This window comes from Pleurodeles waltl, chromosome 12 (genome assembly GCF_031143425.1).
Source record: "Pleurodeles waltl isolate 20211129_DDA chromosome 12, aPleWal1.hap1.20221129, whole genome shotgun sequence".
In the NCBI taxonomy this organism is placed as follows: domain Eukaryota; kingdom Metazoa; phylum Chordata; class Amphibia; order Caudata; family Salamandridae; genus Pleurodeles; species Pleurodeles waltl.
In genome coordinates, this window is record NC_090451.1 from 154,243,206 (window position 1) to 154,260,705 (window position 17,500).

General features: G+C 39.5%; 1 protein-coding gene across 1 annotated transcript in view; it reads left to right on the plus strand.

The window, feature by feature from the left end:
* The window catches only part of HSD17B2 (hydroxysteroid 17-beta dehydrogenase 2), a 275,549-nt gene that overhangs the window by 138,080 nt on the left and 119,969 nt on the right, over positions 1-17,500 (plus strand). The window contains exons 2-3 of the mRNA XM_069216620.1: positions 8,614-8,826; positions 15,948-16,133. Coding sequence (XP_069072721.1) covers positions 8,614-8,826; positions 15,948-16,133 — 399 coding nt within the window. The remainder of the gene's footprint in view (positions 1-8,613; positions 8,827-15,947; positions 16,134-17,500) is intronic.

Sequence of the window (17,500 nt, forward strand, 5' to 3'; positions counted from 1 at the left end):
TTTACTCTAGCTGTGGATCGCGTAAAAAGAGCATCATAAGATATTGGCAAAGCACATTGTGAAATTAAAACCACAGTTTCATAAAGTTTTCATCACATTTCATGAGGAAAAAAGTATGTGATTTCGCTCATCCCGTTCAATTACTTGCTTCCAAATCATTATTGATCTCCTAAGTACTTGTGGCAAGCTGAGCATGTTTTTTGATCCTTAATGGCACTGGCATCGTGGTGTTAAGCTTCCAGACAGCATGAGTTGAGAACTGATGGAATGCTGAGTGCCCTTGTCAGTGAAACATTTGTGTTAGGCTCATCTGGAATTGAAATTACGAGTCCTTCCTTTCCTCCGCGGGTTGGTGCTCTGAGTTCATAGCAGATAAAGTGCAGGCACAGCTGAATGTTTCCAGGTGTAATAAAACTGCACCAGGACACAGTCGGCACAGTTTGCTGGAACTGGCTCCGATCTGGCTCAGTAATAGCTGCGGGATTTTCGTTCATTCTGGAGCAAACCAGAGATTGTGTCAGAATAAATATTAGCAAAGGGGAGAGAATAAGGCAATTAGTGTTCGATCGTCTATTTTTACCTCATGATTTCCAAACCCTTCAGGGTCCATATTGTCTTAGTACTGTGGTCGCTGTATAGCCTATTTGTATAACATGAGGCAAGCAGTACTCTCTGGTGAGTACATATGTCCCTGCCAATGAAAGGAACAAAATGAGAGCCTAGAATCCAGTCATTTGTACTGTTTTGTAACACATTTATTTGTGGGTGCTACATTGTGACAGACGTCTAAGTCTTCAGTAAAAAAAAAAAGAAAATGCCATGTTCATAGTGGTTACGTTCTGTGACTTCAACCAACCACAAACCTAAACCCAATTGATTACTTTCAGCCTCTGCGCCACCTACAAATTAAAGTTCAAATGATCTGCCTGTACTTTACCTTATTAAGGCTCCTCTTCTTCCTCCATGACAGCACTACCTCCTCCAACACCTTCAAATCGGCCCCAGGAATCGCCTCTTCTTACTAAAAGGTCCATATTAACTGCACAAGCCTCCTAGGTTTAAGTAACACTAGCAACCTCTGTGCTGGCCACTATTTCTGGACTACTTTGTGTAGACTGGTATGTTGAGTTTTGTTCTACTTCTCTATACTCCATGCATCCACAAGATCATGGTTGATGGTGATACCCTCTGTATAATTACTGCTACATGCATGTTATCACCATGTGTACACTAGCCATTTCTGGTGAACCTATTCTATATTGAAAAATTGGAAATACAATAGTCAAAAGAAATTTTTTATAAAGTTTTCTATGGATTTTCTAAAAAAACAAAAAACAAATGAGCGTGTCTTCTGTTTTGCTAAATTGTGATGGCCTGTTCATCCTTGGGTAAATACTCAGCCAAGGTGAGCTTCGTATAGTAACCTTTATTGTTTAGGTTATGCAGAGTTATCAGATAACCATTTTATGTTGCCATTACTTTAATCTTTGAATATTAGGTTTACATGTAGTAAGATAAGAAGTGACGTAAAAGCAAAGACAGTTCACACCTGCAATTATTAAGTTAAGTTGTTTAAAGGCCTATTCCAGACTTTGGCCACCAAGAATTCCACTATGTTCATAATATGGTAAAGGTTCATAGATTTGTGGATAAAGATTAGAGTGGCATGTTTCACCATATTATAAGTAGATTTTCACAGGTTAGAATGGAAAATTATTTCACTGATATAATCTAGAATTCGTTAAGCTCAGGGGTCGGGAATGTGTTAGGATTTCTCATCTGTCAGTCCTTCCCGGAATTGGTCTAACCATTACTTTATAAAGAAAGTAAACTCCTCAGAAATTGCAAAGAACATGCGAACCTGCTATTTTCTATGATTACTAAGAATATAGGTAATGAACACACATTCAAAGCTTTTAACATGTAGCAGTTAATTATTTGCAACTCTATCACCCGATCATGATGGAACTTGCACAAGTGCATGGTGTCCAACTGGCACTATGTCAAGTATTCAAGATGAAGCCAGTCCTGCCTCTGTAAGCCAATGAAACTTGATATGCCTTTATTTAGTAGTCCATGGTTACAGTGTTAAAAGCTGCTCCACAAGTCATTGAAGGCAATGTGCTGTTGTTTAGAAGGCAAACCCATCTCAAATTGTCACACCTGACATAAGAATTGGCAGCCATGTACCCAGCATGACTAGTCTTTTCATGATCAATTAGCGGGACATGACTCACCACCCTTCAACAAAAAGATAAGTAACTGGCTCAGCAGGTTAGGGTTACCACAAAGTGCCATTGCTGGTTTACCATAATGGAAAATTCAGTTTAAAGTGAATATACACACTGTTCTATAACCTCCTTGTCCTACATCTTACAGTATTAACTTATTGCTTGGTTTATGGCATCACATTTTCCAGGTATTTGTTTTTTAAGCAATGGTGCTTAAATTTAGCTTTTGGTCCCTTTATATTTAAAACCCCTTTCTGTCTCAATGTACAAATTCTAGGGTTGGTTTCTGGCTACTAATCTTTTATTTGAGGCTTTCACCTATCATTATCCAATGTTCCTTATGATACAGTCTTTAGTCAACTTATCGGCTACTGCTTTTGCAGGACTTGGAGAATGTATGCAGGTTGTTAACACCTAGGCAAAGATCAACAAGTTGAAACCAGATCCAACTAAGACCCAGATGTTTGTGGAATCAGAGACAAAACTGTGACAATCAATTTACTGGTCCATTGCTTTCTGTCAGTGCCCGACCCCTGCAGCTCAAGTAAGAAATCTGTGTCTTATTCAGTCAAGGCCTAACAAAGGGGCTTTAAATGTCAACTATGGTGAAGACAGGATACTTTCAATGTAGGCTAATTTGATTTTAATATTTATTTAACCTATAGAGAATGATCTCACTGATGGCTCTTGTTATTTCCTGTCTCAGTTATGCAACCTACTCATATTTGTGCTTAACTTAGTACCTAAACATCTGTTTGCAGAGATTAGAGTGCTGTGACTCGCCTAAATGTAGTTATAATGCCAATGTTGCTGCTTCCTCAAGCAGGTAGAATTTAATATACTCTTGCTTGTGCAATAAGGATTTTATGATTAAGATATTTTTTCTCAAAACAAAATTGATGCATTACCCTTTGTCAAGGCCCTTTAAATCCTCCGGTGCTCTACCTTCAACTGCCACAATAATAATAATAATACAGACTGCTCCTTAACATTATTTTTTGTACTAGCACCATGTCATGATCTTCTATCTCTTTTAAGAAGTACTGCAGATACATGATATTTTCATAAGTAATTAAGATGTGATTCTTCCCCATGGATTAACTCCTCTAATTCTATTCAATGTGTAGACAACCTGTTTATTCTTTAGTTCTATGCATCATGACACCAAATTAGCATGTGTGTTTTAAAAAGCCATCATTTAACACATAAGAACGGCAGTGTCTGCAGGTCACCTTCAACTAGAATTTGAGTTTGAAGTAGTTGAGCCTCAACGGCAGGGCCAGACTGGCTGTAGCAGACATCAAGTGTTTTCCTGGTGGGCTGGAAGGGAGGGGGGCGGTTTTTCAGCAGTGGGGGGCTGGTTTTGTTACTAGGGGCTGGTTTTGCAGCAGTGCTGCAATATCAGTCCCCAGTAACAAAAGAACAGAAGCAGCAGTACTCAGTCCCTCCCACCCCTGACCAGGAGGCGGGACTGACAAAATTGCAAGGGCTGTTTTGGGTTCCCAGTCCCGCCCTGCGAAACAGTATTATGAAAAGCCATCACATTCCACAGTTGGTGTAGAAGGCAATCAAAACACTTATTCAGAATTAATTAGGGAATATTAAAACCCCAAAAGTCAGTTAAAAATAAATGTATATGAGCCATTGCTTCAAACACTTTAGACACAAAAATGTATCCACTGCATTAGATGAGGTTGGCATTACTGTGTGGTGGTAACACCCTGGTCCCTTGCCTCTCAAATCCCATAATAACCCTGTTAGGGACATTGTAAAATTCACAGTAGAGCAATTCTCGAGAGAATACCTGACCAAATACACGAATCACAAGTTCAGTTCTGGCTCTACAAAGACTTCATTTAGATTTAATCGAGGGACAGAGCTCCATGCTCCCTTACTTAAGTGTAAATAACTTCAATGGAATTGAAGACAATTGAGTATTTTTTATTTACTTGTTTGAATGGTAGTCCTTGTTCATGTCCAGAAAGTAAATTGGTTAGTTAAGCAGGCAATGGAAATAGTTACTTCTTTGCTCCGTCTTATCAAGGTTAAATGTATCGTAATGATTAATTCTACCACGGGCAGTGGGACAGAGCTTCAATCACACTTACTAATAGTTAAAAGCACATGCCCTTGTCATAAGACCAGACTTGTATTTGATGTTTTTACGTCCAAAAACACTGTCTTTCCCTAAATTATTAACGTCAATATGTCACCCAGATCTACGGATAGTGCATTGTGTTTATATTATGATTTCAAAGTTTGAAGCACCGGAATTGTTGTTAAGAATGCTACAGTTCCTTCTATTCATTGTTTCCTTAAGTAACTGCTTATGCTTGGTTTGGCCAGATAAATTCTTTAAAATCTTAAAGGCTGATCTAGCTTCCACTTTTTGGTTCCAGAATTGAAAAACTGGTGCATATGTTTTTCCCAATCTAAGACGGAAGAGATGCTTTGATGCATAAGGGCTGAGGTTTTCACTTGGCACCTCACTAAAACACTACCTTCCATTGGGTGGACAATAGGCAGGAAAGAGACTTCTAAAAATAGTGTAAGGAAGGCAGAATAGTTAATGGCATTGTCCTGAAACCCTGCATTTGAGATGGTCACCTGTGTCCTACATGGAACACTCAGAAAGTGTCTGGCTGAGCAGGTATAATTTCCTAAAAGAATAGTTGGAGCTATGTAAGTACCTCCATTGGCACCGATACTCCATCCTCATGTGTTTCCCTCCAATGAAAACTTTTCCCTATGTTCATTCTTAAAATCTGAAAATTGAGCAGAGCTGGAACCTCAAGTGGGCAAAGGAAGAACGGTTGTTGAATGAGCAAAGGGCCACTATTGCTCCAATTTGTATAGAAAAGATATTCATTACAGCTACTTATTTTGCTTTACTACACAATTTGTGTGACCACTAGTCGTCCATTACAGCTCCCAGGTAATATTATCCAGTAATTATCTCCAGGTTTTTGATCAACTACCTTGCCTTTCTTCTTGCTCATTTGTACATAGGTTATTACTGTTCTTTTGGATGTAAAAGACCATAGTGTCCCTTTCATAGAACATATGGCATAGCTCAGATTTGCTGTAGATAAATTAAATTGTAGTCCATAGATTAGCATTCTATGCAAAAAAAACATGCAAACGTGTGCTTATTGCTGAGAGAAGGAAAATGAGTGTCACCTTCAGTTAAGTAATAAAGTCTGCAGTATACATTTTACTTGATTCATAAATACCTCCTGTTCTGAATTTTTCTGGTGTGAATGGGGACATTTATGAAGAATCAATGTTTTCCTTCACAGGTCCCTTCTTTAGTCTTTTTGTTGTTTCTACGGCTACATTTTGACAAATTCTTTCTGATTAAATTGAACAGAAATACACTTTGAGAATGTGGTCATTAAGACCAAAATCGATTACAATCCATATGCAAATTTCTGTTCATACACAGATTTGAATTTACCATCCTGCTTATAATTGGGTCCCTGCGGTATAGACATCCATAAGCAAGGACAGTTGAAGGTAACTTTCCAGACGTTATACCTCAACGTAGGGTCAAACAGGTACTGTAGAATGGGTGGACATTGAATACATAAAGCTTTTTGCTCCGCATCTGGTAAGCAATAGGCATTGACTTCTTGATGTGCTGGAACTGTGCCTAGGGAAAGTGCAAACATTATGTTTTCCCTTTTTCTTCCCACTGTAGGTTGTAGATGGACTTCTCCACAAAATAGTCTAGGCCTGGCTTCCTAGACACACTTCACACCAAAGAACCTTGAAACAGCAGTAAAGTACTTAGTTATAGTAAGAATACTAATCAGTGTATACTTACTAGGATGCATAGCTAAACAATCATCTAATAAACTGATAGTTTGCTTCTAAAACACAAGTTTTTATTGCATCTTGAAGTTTTAGTAGGTCATTGTTTTTCAGCCTGAAACATGACCAGACTCAAGTGCTTACCAATTGTGGGCTTGTCTGGCATTCTTCTTTACAGCCCTATAATTCCTCACTGCAGGCCTGGAATCATTTCCGTTTCTCTGTGTGGAGCAAGGTTCAAGCACTGACTGATTCAACATAATCAGTGCTGTCTGCTGCTCCCGACATGATTGAGGTACTATTATCTTCTTTTAATTTCTAGTGCCCTGAAAACAGAAGGTGCATGACTGGCACAAACGTTCACAGCAGGATGTAAAAGTTATATTTCTATAGTTAACTTTTATTTTTATTTTGCCAAGTCTTCTTTTCTCGCTTTGCACTCATGTTTTGTTATTTCAACATCTAGTGTTCTGCAAACTGAGGTGCGTGGCTGGCAAAAACATGCCCAGCAGGACAAACATAATTTAAAAGTTGTATTTTCTATAGTTAACTTTTTTTTATTTTGCCAAGTCTTCCTTTCTCACTCTGCACTCAAGTTTTGTTTTTGCTTGTGGGCCCTGTTATCAAAATGTGACTAATATCTTGTTCTAAATATTGTTTATTTCATATGTAAAAATGTTGAATGTTAGTTTAACACATAATTGTGCAGTGCACCCCAATCCACCCCACTCCAAACCCACACCACTCCAATCCAAACCACTCATCGCAATCCCCTCCAGTCCACCACACTCTAATCCTCCGAACACACTCCTATCTGTTCCACTCTAATCCAAAACAATCTGCCCTGCTCCAGTATAAAAAAGCCCCACTCCAATACAGCAATCCAAAACAATCTGCCCCACTCCAATCCACGAGTCTGCCCCACTCCAATCCACAAGTATGTCCCCACTCCAGTCCAAAAGAATCCGCCTCACTCAAACCCAAAATAATCTTCCCCACTCCAACCCGCCTCACTCCAATCTTTAGCAATCTGCCCCACTCTAAATTTACCGCACTCCAGTCCAAAAGAATCTGCCCCACTCAAACCCAGAACAGAGTGACCCACTGCAATCTTGCCTACTCCAATCCAAAACAATTTGCCACACTCCAATCCAAAATAATCTGCCACACTCCAGTCAGCCACACTCCAATCCAATCCAAACCACCCCTCTCCAAAAAAATCCATCCCACTCCAATCCAGTCTGCTCAAATCCAGTCCACCCCAAACCAATCCACCACAATCCAGTCCACCCCCACTCCAATCCAGCCCATTCAATTCCACCCCAGTCCAGTACACTCTAGTCCATACCACCCCACTCCATGTCAATTCACCTCACTCCAGTCCAATTCACCAAACTCCAATCCACCCTACCTCAGTTCCATCTACCCCAATCCAACCTACCCCACCAGAATCTACCCCACTCCAGTCCATCCCACATTAATCCAATCCAGTCAACCACAGTCCAACCCACCCCACTCCATTCTACCCCACTTCACTTAGCCCCGCTCCACTACACTGTAGTCTAATCCACCCCCCTGTAGTCTAATCCACCCCCCTGTAGTCCAATCCACCCTACCCTACCCAATCCACCCCACTCAAATCGATCCACTCAACTCAAGTCTAATCTACTCCACAATCCACTCCACTCCAGTCCAATCCACCCCACTCCAATCAAATTAATCTAAACCACCCCACTCCAATCCGCTCCAGTTCATTCCAGTTCAGTCTAATCCACCTCACTCCAATTCACCCCACTCAAAACCACTCCAATCCAATCCACCCAACTCTAGTCCTATCACTTCAGTCTAATCCACCTACCCCAATCTAATCTAATCACCACACTCCAATCCACCTCACTCAATTTCAATCCACCACACTCCATTCACGCCACCCCACACTACTCCTATCCAATCCACCCCACTCTGCTTAAATCCACCCCACTACCTCAGTCCACTGCATCGTATTCCACCATATTCCAACCCACACCACTCCACATCACAACACTCTGCCACTGAACCATTGAACTCTAATCTCTTCCATTCAACTCTGACACTCTTCTCCCTCTATTCCCCCTACTCCACTCTACAACATGCTACTCCACCACTCTACGACATTCCATGCCACTAACCTTTACCCATACTGAACACCAGCCACATTAATGTAGAACATAGCAAAAACACATTGCCAATGCCACTAGCACTTGTATAGGCGAGACCTATTGGCTTTGCCAATGCTTGTTAATTCGCACTTTCAAATATATAGAAGTATTATTGAAGAAGAAACTTCACATCTGGGAGTACTTAAAATTGAAAATATATGCCTAGAAATGGAAGAAAATATAAAATGGGTGACACCTAGTAATGGAGACATGGAACAAAAAATTTAACCAATTTTTAAAGCAGAGTACAAAGGGATGGAAGCATAAGGAGACTTCTTTGGAAAAGCTCTAAAAAAAGTAGTGTCATTATAAGTACTGTGGGCAGGAAAGCATTCTTTGCTCATTTGAATTTTCTCACCTTTGTCCTGCAGGTTGTGACTCTGGGTTAGGCTATGCATTAGCGAAGCATCTGGATCAGTTGGGATTCCAAGTGTTTGCTGGAGTTCTGAATAAGAAAGGAGAAGGTGCAGATGAATTAAGAAATGCCTGTTCCCCAAGACTCTTGCTTATCCAGTTGGATATAACCAGCTGTGAAGAAGCAAAAAAAGCATACATTGAAGTCAAGTCATCTTTGAAAGATTCAGGTAGAGTTATGTCTACTATTTATAAGAAATCATAAAATTGTGTTTCACTGTGGCCAGTGCAATGTATTTAGAAAAAGAACAGTATGCATGCTCTTTGTGGGTGTTCACAGCTGTAATAGCAGCAAAGGCAGTTTTCAAAACTTTGCTTGTGTCAACTAGCGTAAACTTATTTTGTGCACCATCATCGTGCAAATTCTTACAGACTAGAATTTATAAATCATTCCTGCTTTGAAAAGCAATTTCTAATTTTCATCCACTCATGGAAAAACACAATTGTTTAGTGTGATCATCCAAAAGTACACACTAACCTACCCAGAAGATGACTGTAGACGTACCTGCTGAGACCATTACATACATAAGACCATTGTCTTCATCCATAAAGGTCAGTACCTCCAATTCTCATTCAGTTTTTCATTATTGCTTATTCCTCCAGTCTCATGATTTTGTCCAGGCCAGGTCTCCTTGCATTAATTTATCAACCACTGTAACTGTCACTATCTCCTCCCAGTTTTGAAGACAGTCATGTTGCAGCAGGGTGAAAGCAAACACTAGCCTAGTTATAGTGTTACTATCTTTAGTCCTAACTCCTTGATATACCTCCGTAAAAAAAAAATGTTGTCCATAGATTTTCATTTTTGATTTGTGGTTTTGGATCATTAGAGAAGCAATTTAGCTTGGGTAGCCATAGCTAATCCAGGCCAATTTCTTTTCTTTTTTTTTCTCTGGATGACATTTTTTAAAATGGTGGATGTGTTATAGTGATGATGTAATATTTCAGGAACCATGAGACCTATATACTTTATTTTGATGTGATGTCAAAACATAGGATTTGGAGGTCAAGGAAAACACCTCAGAGCCACCCTTCCACCATTTTCCAAAATGGCTGCTCTATAATGATGTGTTTTAGGAATCACATTGGTAATTTATTTTAATATTATTTTTGTTTCAGGTTTTCCATTGATTCAAATGAGTAAACATGAGCAAAGCAGGTGGCAGCAGAGGATCTTTACCTCCTGACAGTGTTGCTAACTACAAAATCTGAGGACTCCTTCAACAAAAAAAAAAGTGTCATATGCCAGTCTAATCCAACAGAATAGCTAACAATAACTGCGGCTGGACAGGAGAGAGTTTGAGATGCTGCAGAAGTATGGCAAGACAAAGTTCACAAGCTGATGGATGAAGAAGATCAAATGTTTTATCATTGTAACAACAAGTGCTACAAGACGGAATGGAAAAAAGCCTGGAAAAAAATTGTCACAAAAAAGCAGAAACCAGTGAATCACAACAAGAATCCGAGTCTTCTGAGAAAGCAACGACAACCAAACTCAATTCCCATCCTCTTTGAAGATCGATGGCTACTTCTTGTCCACCTCTAACAACTGATCAGAAAGCAGATGATTTTCAATGTATTATCTGTGGCTTGGCCAGAAAAGGGCCTAAGAGAATGACAAAAGAACAAAGTACAGAGTATGTGAGTCTCAAAGGGCAAACATGTTTTTATCTGCAGTTAGTTTCTTCCACAAAGTTTTCAGCCGTGCTCTAAACAGTGAGGTGAGTGTATTTGCAGAGGATTTGTCTGCTGACCCGAACTGCATGTGTGCATATATTCGAAAATATGAATGTACAATGAGCTCCCAGCAGCATCGTAACTGCCAGCTTTTAGTGAAGTTTTCACTCTTTAAAAAAGCAAATTACGTTTTAAAGCCACTCTTGATTGCTGGCTAGGGGTTCCTACTCATTGAGGTCAGAGACATAATGGTCAACATTGATGAAACTGTATTGATCCATAATAATGAAATTAAGATTTTTCTGGTGAGAATGTACAACAGAATTCGTTTTTGTCAATCTTAGGAAAAAAAATGAACAACTTACGGTGTTCTCTGCTGATGTGACTCCTGAAGTTCTTCAGCCAAAATAAGATCACAGTATGCAGTGAAATCAGCAGGAACCATTTCAAGAAATGCCCTGAAAGATTTTGATTTTGAACTTAATGACAAATTTTGTGATGCCCCAGCGCTCCGAAAAATCATGGGAGTCAACAAGAATGCCTAATGTTATCTTAACATTTTTACATCATTGTTTAATATCAGCAAAGCAAAACTGTCGCAAACTAAAGTTCTTGAGATCAGCATAGAAGCTGACAACATTGATGATGGCTTTAAAGGTATAAGCAAAGATGAAAACAATCCCATGATGCGACAAGCTAATGCTGTGCAAATGCACTGTCTTTTCCAAATCCTGTTTTATGAATTACATCATGGCAAAAAGAAAACTCCGCTACACTTGATGACTGTTCACACAGTCTGTGACAAGTGCAAAAGTTGAGAGATAATGACTTCAATGAATAGGATTGGTGTATCAACAAGTTAAAATTACATAATATGGAGCAGGAACTTGTTAGCAGCTCATGCTGTAAAATCTTGTTAATTCGACAGCATACCATTTCCAAGTCATTTTACCAGGAAAGGATTTACAATTGCTGCTCTTGATAATTTTGATTTTGTAGAGAGCTTCTTTGTCTGGAACATCCAACAATATGACACTGCCATGGTGCTTTTTCAAGACTGTACCAATGAAGCAGCTAATGGAAAACAGGCTGTGTCAGCTATAGGCATAAACAAACAAAGCTGCAAACTTATAATCCAGCTGCCTTGCCAATGTGTTCAAAATTGCTGCAAGTCATCAATTCGTCTCAGTCTATCAGAAAGTTCAAAGTGGCTGAGGACATGGATCTTCTACCTGATATTGCGGTCTGCAAAGCTGATTTAACTGAATTTATCATATTGCCGATTCAGTGTGAACTGAAGGATGAAGAAAAGCCAGTTCCTCCGTGGACTGGAATTCATGCTCTGAGCTCCAAAATACCGTCCCACAGAAAAAAAGTGGGTTTTTACCCGTAATATATCTCCAGTTACAAACTATGCAAGAGTATACACAGCTCTAAAAAAAATTCTAAAATGTGCATGCTCAGCTTAAAGACCAGTCTATTCTGCTAATTTTCTGCAATGAAGGTGCTTCCCGTATTGTAGCTGACATTTTTACGAGCAATCGAGTAGGAATTAATGATCTTTATTCAATGATGGGTGTTTTCCACTTGACAAAAGTTGTGTTGTGGTGTGCAAAAAGTTATCTCAGTAGATGTGGCATAGAAGATGCACTTTTTGAGGCTGCAATCTTTGGAAGCAAAGCTGTCCAGTCAATATTGAGCTGAACTCATTATGTTCCTTTGTTACAAGGTATGCTCATCATATCTGAGGCTATAGAAACATTGCATTGGAATGCTTTTTGGAACAAGAATGACAAATTATTTTCTGCATATCTTATGTCAGAAGTGAACAAGGCACAGGGCGTACTTCATTCAAAAGACATAATTCAAAGCCAGGCAATGTTCAATACACTCAGTTCAAAATCAGAAAACCTGAAAAACAAGTTTTTAAAGTTTGTAAAAGAATGTGAAGAAAAATCAGAACTTTTCAAGTACTGGGGAAATGTTTTACACATGATAGCTCTAGTGAAAAACTTGGTACATACTGATTGGGAAGGTGAATAGGACCTGCATGTGAAGACTGATTACTGTGTTTTGCAAATTCGATTGCAAAGACCACCTGAGATATGGGTCCTGGTTTTTTAAAAGAGTGAAGAAGCTAGAGTTGGAAAAAACATACTTCTACGGAAAATTCACCCAAAGACAATTTGTGGTGAAAGACAGAGAGGGAAAGTTAGATGCTGTGGCTCCAGATATGAAATTGGAACATTTCATATCTGGAGTTCCATTATTTGATGGAGATGCTGTAAACAAACCAGGGAAGCACAAACTCATACAAGGCATAAAAAAAACCTTTAATCTAAGGAATTTCAATTCGAAAAGGTGTCCTCATTGAAATCTGCTGTTGTGTGTGGACTGTAAGTCACAATTGAGAATGGTCAAGATTCATCCATGCAAAACTTCGGAGAGGTCGTTCATACTGTTCTACAGATATCAAAGTCAGTGTGCCCCTTGCAAGAACTGCACAGTGTCTTTGACAGTTAACTTGAACTATCTGTCAAAGAATGAGAGAGAATTGGATGAATGTCTACAAGTGTAGCAATTGACCTTGCCTGCATCAAAAATTCGACACCTATACCGGTGCAACTGGTCATCAACATCGAACAAGATGAACTTGGAGATCTCAACTTGCCAAAACATTGCAGATGCTCCAGTGAACACTGAATTTCCAATTATTGCAAGTGGAATGATTGTCAATGAGGAGTGTGTGCCTCCAGATATGAATTCAAATGGTAAGGGTCATATTGTTCAGGAACTTAACAGCAAATTGGAGGAAGCTGATCTTTGTGTTGTGCCACATGTTGAGGGGGCTGTTTAAAATAGTTCCAACTGAGTCATTGTACTCTCAAATGACACAGATGTTATTATTGTGCTACTTAGGTTTGTTGCAATGTTCATAAGTCAAGGATTGTCAGAGTTATGGATATGTTATGGAACAGGCGAGAAAAGACACTTAATCCAGCTTCATATTCTGTCCAAGAAACGTGACCCAGAGATGCCTAGTATTCGTTACAAGGCATGTATTCTTACGGGTGATAGCACTAGGAGCAAAATTGGAACAAAGCTTGGAGCTTTAACTGCTGAACCTGTGAAGTTTCTAAAAGGATTTGCTGGGACAAAATACCTTGTGTGTAAATGGAAAATGAGTTCTGACTGTCACACATTGGACGATCTTCAGTACAGTGAGTTCAAGATATCAAGTGACCTTCCACCTATGTCATATTCTGTGCGTGGACACCCTAAAAGAGTGTTCTACTTGATCAGAACATGTGTAAATGTTTTGGATCATGCATATGTGGAGAAAGATCTATGTGAATTTGATTGGGAAGATATTGATGGGGTGCAAAAACCTACAAAATTTCTAAAGCCTCTACCCACAGAGCTTACACATACATGCACTTGCAAAACCTGTGCTACAAAAGGATGTCCCTGTGGAAATTCTCTTCTCAAATGCTCAACATTCTGCAAATGTACCACAAGAAATTGCTGAAACAAATAAATATAGTGAACTATGAAAATGTGTCAAAAACAGGAGTGATAAACATGATTTTTTTCATATTTAGATCATAAACATTGTTTGGTGTATATATAAGAGGATTAAAAAACATTATTATTTGTTTCATTTTTATATGTGTCTCTTCTTCCTCTATTACAGCCACCATTTTGGAAAATTGGAGAAGGGTTGCTCTGATGAGTTATTTTCAGTCTCTATAAGGCTACTAGACTCCCAAAACCTGTGTTTTGACACCAAAATGTGTTTTGACACCAAAATGAAATATATAAGTCTCATGGGTCCTGTATTATTACATCATCACTGCAACACATCTGTCATTTTTAAAAACGTTTCTCAGAAAAATTCAGCCCAGATCAGCTATGTCTACTCAAGCTAAATTACTTCTCTAATGATCCAAAAACACATATCAAAAATTAAAATCTCTGGGCAATAATTTTTTTATGGAGGTATATCGGGGGGCAGGAGTACTTGCAGGTGTCCTACAGCTGAGGTTCCCTGTAGGGCTGGCTGGTGGAAACGGGAAGCGAGTGCCTTGCATAGCATAGAGCATTGGGAGTCCCTGGGAATGCCCTGCACTTTGGTGGTGTATGCGCAACGGTGTAGGGGACTCCATGGGATTGTCCTCTATTTGATGTGGGCATAGGGCATAGACTGGGGAATCCTGAATTTACCCAATGCTCCAGTGGTGTGTTTAGACAGGGAAGTACCTTTAAATATATTGCCTTATGTGGCAGAGAAAATTGACATCTTTCCAAAACATTAGTACTCCATATATTTCCCCAGGAGCTTGGTGAACGTGCACAGGCTGCAGGGTGATGGTGTACTGGACATGGAAGGCTGCCACAGTTCAGTTCTAGTCAAGTCCATTCCCACACTGACCCCAGGCTGCCCCACTGGCCTAATTGTCAGAAATGATAGGCAAGTGCTGCTAGATCATCCGGACATGTATGTCTTGCTGGCGGAGGGTGGAAGTGAAACGCAGGGATTCCACCATAAGATTTGCACAGTTCAAAACTTTCCCTCTAAATTTATTGGGCGGAACCAAGTGATGAGTATTTGGTGTAACATGACAGAAGCTGTTCTCTAAATTTGGACTTTATTCTTATGCTTTTAACGTTGTAGAACTAATGCCATACTTGTGAGTTTCATTTTTGTGAATGTGATTTATAAAAAGTCACAATATCTAACTTAAATAGATACATTATGTTCAGAGTTTCATTTGGACACATTGCCCCTTCTTTTGGGCTTGCAATCTAGCTTCATTTGTTGAAACATGTCAATGTCATTGAGAGGATTGTCCTTTACCTCTGGCACGCTTTAAAGGTACTGTTCTGTACGTGAGCGAGCAGTCTTAATGTACAAGATGCTACCTAGCTGCATTTTATACAAATACAAAGACGTGGACTGCATCAGGCCTGATCTGGGGAGCATCTCTTTTGCTCATGCAGGGCTATGCTATTAACAGAAGGGCTTATATTTAAGTAGAAGCATAAGAGATTTGAGACTGATCAATAGTCTTCAGACAGCAGTGGAGTCTGAAAAATGGGGTGCAGAAAAAGCTAAATGTTAGGATCTTTATAAAAGGCATAAGGAATTCCATACACTGGCAATGGCAGCCTTTATTTTTAAAAAATCCTTCTTGAAAAACAAGCCTATAAATGATTATAAATCTTAATTGATAATCATTTTATTGTAATTTAGATTATATAGAGTTTACTACCACTGATGCTTTACGGAGGGTAGGCTCCATGCACTCCGCTATTATAGCAAGTGTAATCTAAAGATATATATATTTTAAATGATCTGTAACCCAGAATTATTAACTCTCATTGGGTTTTAGTAGAGTCCATGTGGGATACATTGCTAGCTGCTATCAAGGAAGATAGATTCAGTTAGAGCTGAAAGGTGATGGTGAATTTGTGGTTAGGTAGATTACTTTTCTGCCCATCATGTAATTTTGAAATGCAAGCAAAGTTTGAAATCTTAGGAACTACTTTCAGCATCACTGTATTATTCCTATACTGGTTTGACCTTAAGAATCATTTGTTTCCATTTTTCAAGGCCTCTGGGGGATTATCCACAATGCTGGAGTGCTTGGATATGTTGGAGATGGAGAACTGCTACCTCTCGGTGTTTACAAAACCTGTATGGATGTGAACTTTTTTGGAGCAGTTCGTATTTCTAAAACCTTCTTCCCGTTGCTCCGGAAGGCCAAGGGGAGGCTGATCAGCATTTCCAGTATGGCAGGTAAGAGCCGCCCTTGCATTGCAGCTCTACACCTTGCCAGTGGACCTCCTCTGCAATTGTTGTGAAACCTATTGCTTCATGGTGACCACTCCCTTCCAAGTCATTACAGACGCGATTGCCAGTCCTGGACTTTGTTATGATAACCTAATGCATTCTGGGTCTTATAGTTTTGTTTTGGTCTCACTATATTAGCTAGAGTAACGCACCTGAAAACAGTGATTTTATAGGTGAACAGTTGGGAAGAATGCGGTATCCATATTGACCTGCAGTGAGATAATCACCCTAACTCTTTAGCATATTTTACTTAACAATGCATGTTTGTGTTAGTAGGCTTTGTTGGTTAATTATACCTCGTTAGGGCCACTTTACAGACTGTAACATTAGAACTCTTGCTATATTTTGCAAAGTCCTCGAATTTGAAATACCAAAATCACACATTTTAAACTTTCTCCTGGTAAACAATAAACATCTTGAAGGGTGCATGGGTTAGCAAAGTAAACACCCTGCTAATTCTACTGCTTCATATGTAGCCCAGTTCACAGTTATTATTTGTGAAACAAGAGGAGACTGACAAGCAGTTGAAATAAACCTGATCCACAGACTTAGGACAGCAGGCAAAACTGTAGCTGTGGCACAAAGTAGAATAAACACCAAATTAGTTGTGAAAAAACATTGAAATGTTCCTTGATGATGATTTGTTAGGTCTTGGCACTATGCACACGCGCTCTCTCAAACAGAGACATGTTGTGGGCTTCAACCCGCCCATAAGCTTTTTATTTGCTGGCTTCATCCTCACTCTTCTAATCTTACTCCTCATTTGTGGAGGCATACATGCGTCATGCCTCTTCCTGTCTTTACCCCTCCCCCGAGAGCAGTGACCAATTACTGCTGTTCATCCACTCCTCCCATTTTAGACAGTGTTTAAGGACTACTGTTTTTTCAGCACTTAACACGCACTCCGACGTGCATTTCTCATGGTTTGTTTTCAGCACTTAACACAAGCACTTGTTTATTATTGGAACAGCAGTTCCTCATGACTCTTGTCCCTTATTGGAATGCTGATCTGTTTGTCCACCACTGACTTCTGCTCCTTGGAGAACTATCTTCTAAGTTCTGTGTTTCAAGCCAGACCGGATATTCACAACTCCATTCTGGAGTCTCTTCAGCGCTTCACATGTGGGTTTCTGTTTCTGAGGGATGGCAGCGCAGCAGAATGTAAATGTGCTGCAGAACTGCTTGAAGAGCCTAAAGGTGCCAGTGCCTGACCCAAGAGTTTCCTACGATAAGAACTAAACACAGTACCTATAAAATGTTTCATATTTACAGTACCGTCCATCAAAGTGCTACTTTGGAGCCTGGTGTAGCCC